General features: G+C 44.7%; 1 protein-coding gene across 1 annotated transcript; it reads left to right on the top strand.

The window, feature by feature from the left end:
* Positions 1 to 834: 834 nt before the first annotated feature.
* Positions 835 to 1,983, top strand: LOC149845857 (transcription termination factor MTERF8, chloroplastic-like). Its single transcript, XM_089989539.1, has one exon. The coding sequence runs from the start codon at positions 835 to 837 to the stop codon at positions 1,981 to 1,983; it is 1,149 nt and encodes a 382-aa protein (XP_089845665.1).
* The last annotated feature ends 469 nt before the right edge of the window (positions 1,984 to 2,452 follow it).

Below are 2,452 nucleotides of genomic sequence, written 5' to 3'. Positions count from 1 at the left end.
GGTACATTTAAAAGTGATTTTTTAATTCAAAAATCAGAAATATACACAAAAAACAGAAAAAATAGATTTTTTTTAAATAAATGCAAAACTAACAAAATAATAAATGCCAGTATACCAAAGATGATATTTTAGAGGAATGTTCATAAGGTAGCATCACATGTTTCCCTCATCTTCGTGAGACAATTTGTTTTCATGAAAGTGGTTTCAGTAGAAGCCCTAGATCCAGTTATTTTGGATCCGGTTGTGCATGGATTTGATTCTTTGAACAGAATTCGATTCCCCGTCTTAGCTGTTGGATGAGGCTCACTCACAAGGCCCGACCCATTTGCAACAGACGCGCACCTCTCATGGCTCCATCCTCTCTATCTTCCCTTAGGACGCTCTCCCCACCTCCCATCTCGACCCCTGCTTCTCCCTTCTTCTTCTCACCTTCCAAACTGAGAAAAGTAGCCGTTGTTCCGCCTGCAACTCAAGCACCAAAATGTCCTTTTTTCAGAAATCACAGGCATTGGAGGTATACAACCGAGTGTTCGTCTTCCTCCTCTTCTCTTTCATCGAACCTCCAATCGGTAAGAACTTCTCTCATTCTAACTGTTTCTGCAATCATGAGCTTTCTCTTTTGTGGGTTCCTAATTTATCTCTCTTTCTCTGTAGCAGGATTTGGAATCAGGGGCTCTCTCTCTCTTACAGAGTCTCGGAATAGGGGGAAGAGTTGCAGAGAAGCTTCTTTCGGAACACCCATATCTCGGGGATTCGTGTCTTGGTTCGGTGAGGACCAGGATTCAATCTCTGCAATCAATCGGAATCACGGGCACCACCCTCGCTCGTATAGCAATGCGCCGGCCGGAGATTCTCACGGAACCCGAATTCGACTCCCTGATCGGTTTCCTCCTCGTGAATTCGGAATCCTTCTTCGGGAGAACGAAGATCAAACGCCTCTTGCTTGCTTCCGACACCCGGTTCCTCGAGAAGGTGGAGGCGCTTCTTGACCATGGACTCCCAGCGGGAGAACTGGCCGGAATTCTGAGCAGGGTTGATCTGAAGAAGCTCTTCTCCAACATGACGGCCGAAGAGATCGATGCGACGATCGCGTTCTTGAAGCGCTACGGCGTCGGAGACAACCTTCTCCTGATCAGGAAGCGGCCGGCATTGCTGACCCTCGATCTGAAGAACCGATTGGTCCCCAGAGTCGGGTTTTTCCGGCGGCTCTCAGGTGACGAAGAGTCCGTTAGCGCTCTGCTGAGCCGATTTCCGGCGGTATTGTCATATACGGTGGAACACTTGGAGAGCCATTCCGGGTTTTGGAGGGAACTGGGGTTCAAGGACGAAGAGATTTTCAGATTGATTGAGGTTTATCCCAATATTTTCAGTGTAAGCAAAGAGAGGAAACTGGAGCCAAGAGTTTGGTTTCTTAAAGATTGTGGCTTTAGTACCAATGACATATACAAGTTTGTGATCAAGTCCCCATTGTTTCTGAGCCTCTCTTGTAAAGGAAACCTTTCAAAGAAATTGGGCTTTCTGATCAAGATTGGGTACCAGAATAAAACTAGGGACTTAGCTCTGGCACTGGGGGCTGCTACCAGAACTAGTTGTGAGAATATGCAGATGGTGGTTGGTGTCTTTCTGAGGTATGGGTTCTCTTGTGAAGACTTGTTCTTCATGAGCAGGATTCACCCTCAAATACTTCAGTACAACCATAAGTCTTTGGAATTGAAGATGGACTATTTGATTGATGACATGGGTCGAGAGGTTGGGGAGTTGCTGAGTTTTCCTGCATATCTGGGTTATAAGTTGGATGACAGGATAAAGCCTAGGCATGAGACGAGGAAGCACCTGAGAGCCAGAGGGTTGCTAAAGTCGAATAAGTATTCGTTGAACAAACTCTTGAGTGTGTCTGGAAAGAGATTTCTGAAGAGTGCACGGGAGAAAGGGTTTGAGGGAGAAGAGGAGGGTTTGGTTGGAGAAGCTAAGACGGTGGAATGATGATGATCATACAGTTTGGCTGTTTTTTTTTTGTTGCATGGTTGGTTATCAAAGGTATGATTTGGTATTGAGTACAATGGAGAATGGGAGACTCAACTCACATCAATACACATATGATGGTAAAGTTGGCATGGATGAGATGTGGCCTAACCAATTCAGTTCTGGGTGTGAAGCTGCACAGTACAGTTGATGGAAATAGTTTTGTCTATTTGAAGAAGAGGGTACTTTTATCCCCCACAAACAATGTAACCAATGTTCATTTTGAGATTGAATTAATGCAGACTCAATTTCCCTCAGACTAAGAAAGCATTACTGTAAATTGATGTAAATGATTGAATACGATTTTATAAACATGATGATGACAAATAACTATACTGGGACCTCAAGGGATTTACCATCTCAATGCCTGCCAAAAGTGTGATCGGTGATGGGTGGTTAATGTTTGCTACCAGCATGGGTAAGGAACCCG

The sequence above is a fragment of the Nuphar pumila genome, chromosome 2 (assembly GCF_984573655.1).
Source record: "Nuphar pumila chromosome 2, dmNupPumi1.hap1.1, whole genome shotgun sequence".
Classification (NCBI taxonomy): Eukaryota; Viridiplantae; Streptophyta; class Magnoliopsida; order Nymphaeales; family Nymphaeaceae; genus Nuphar; species Nuphar pumila.
The sequence above is the reverse complement of the archived record's forward strand: the minus strand, read 5'-3'. Positions and strand labels throughout refer to the sequence as shown.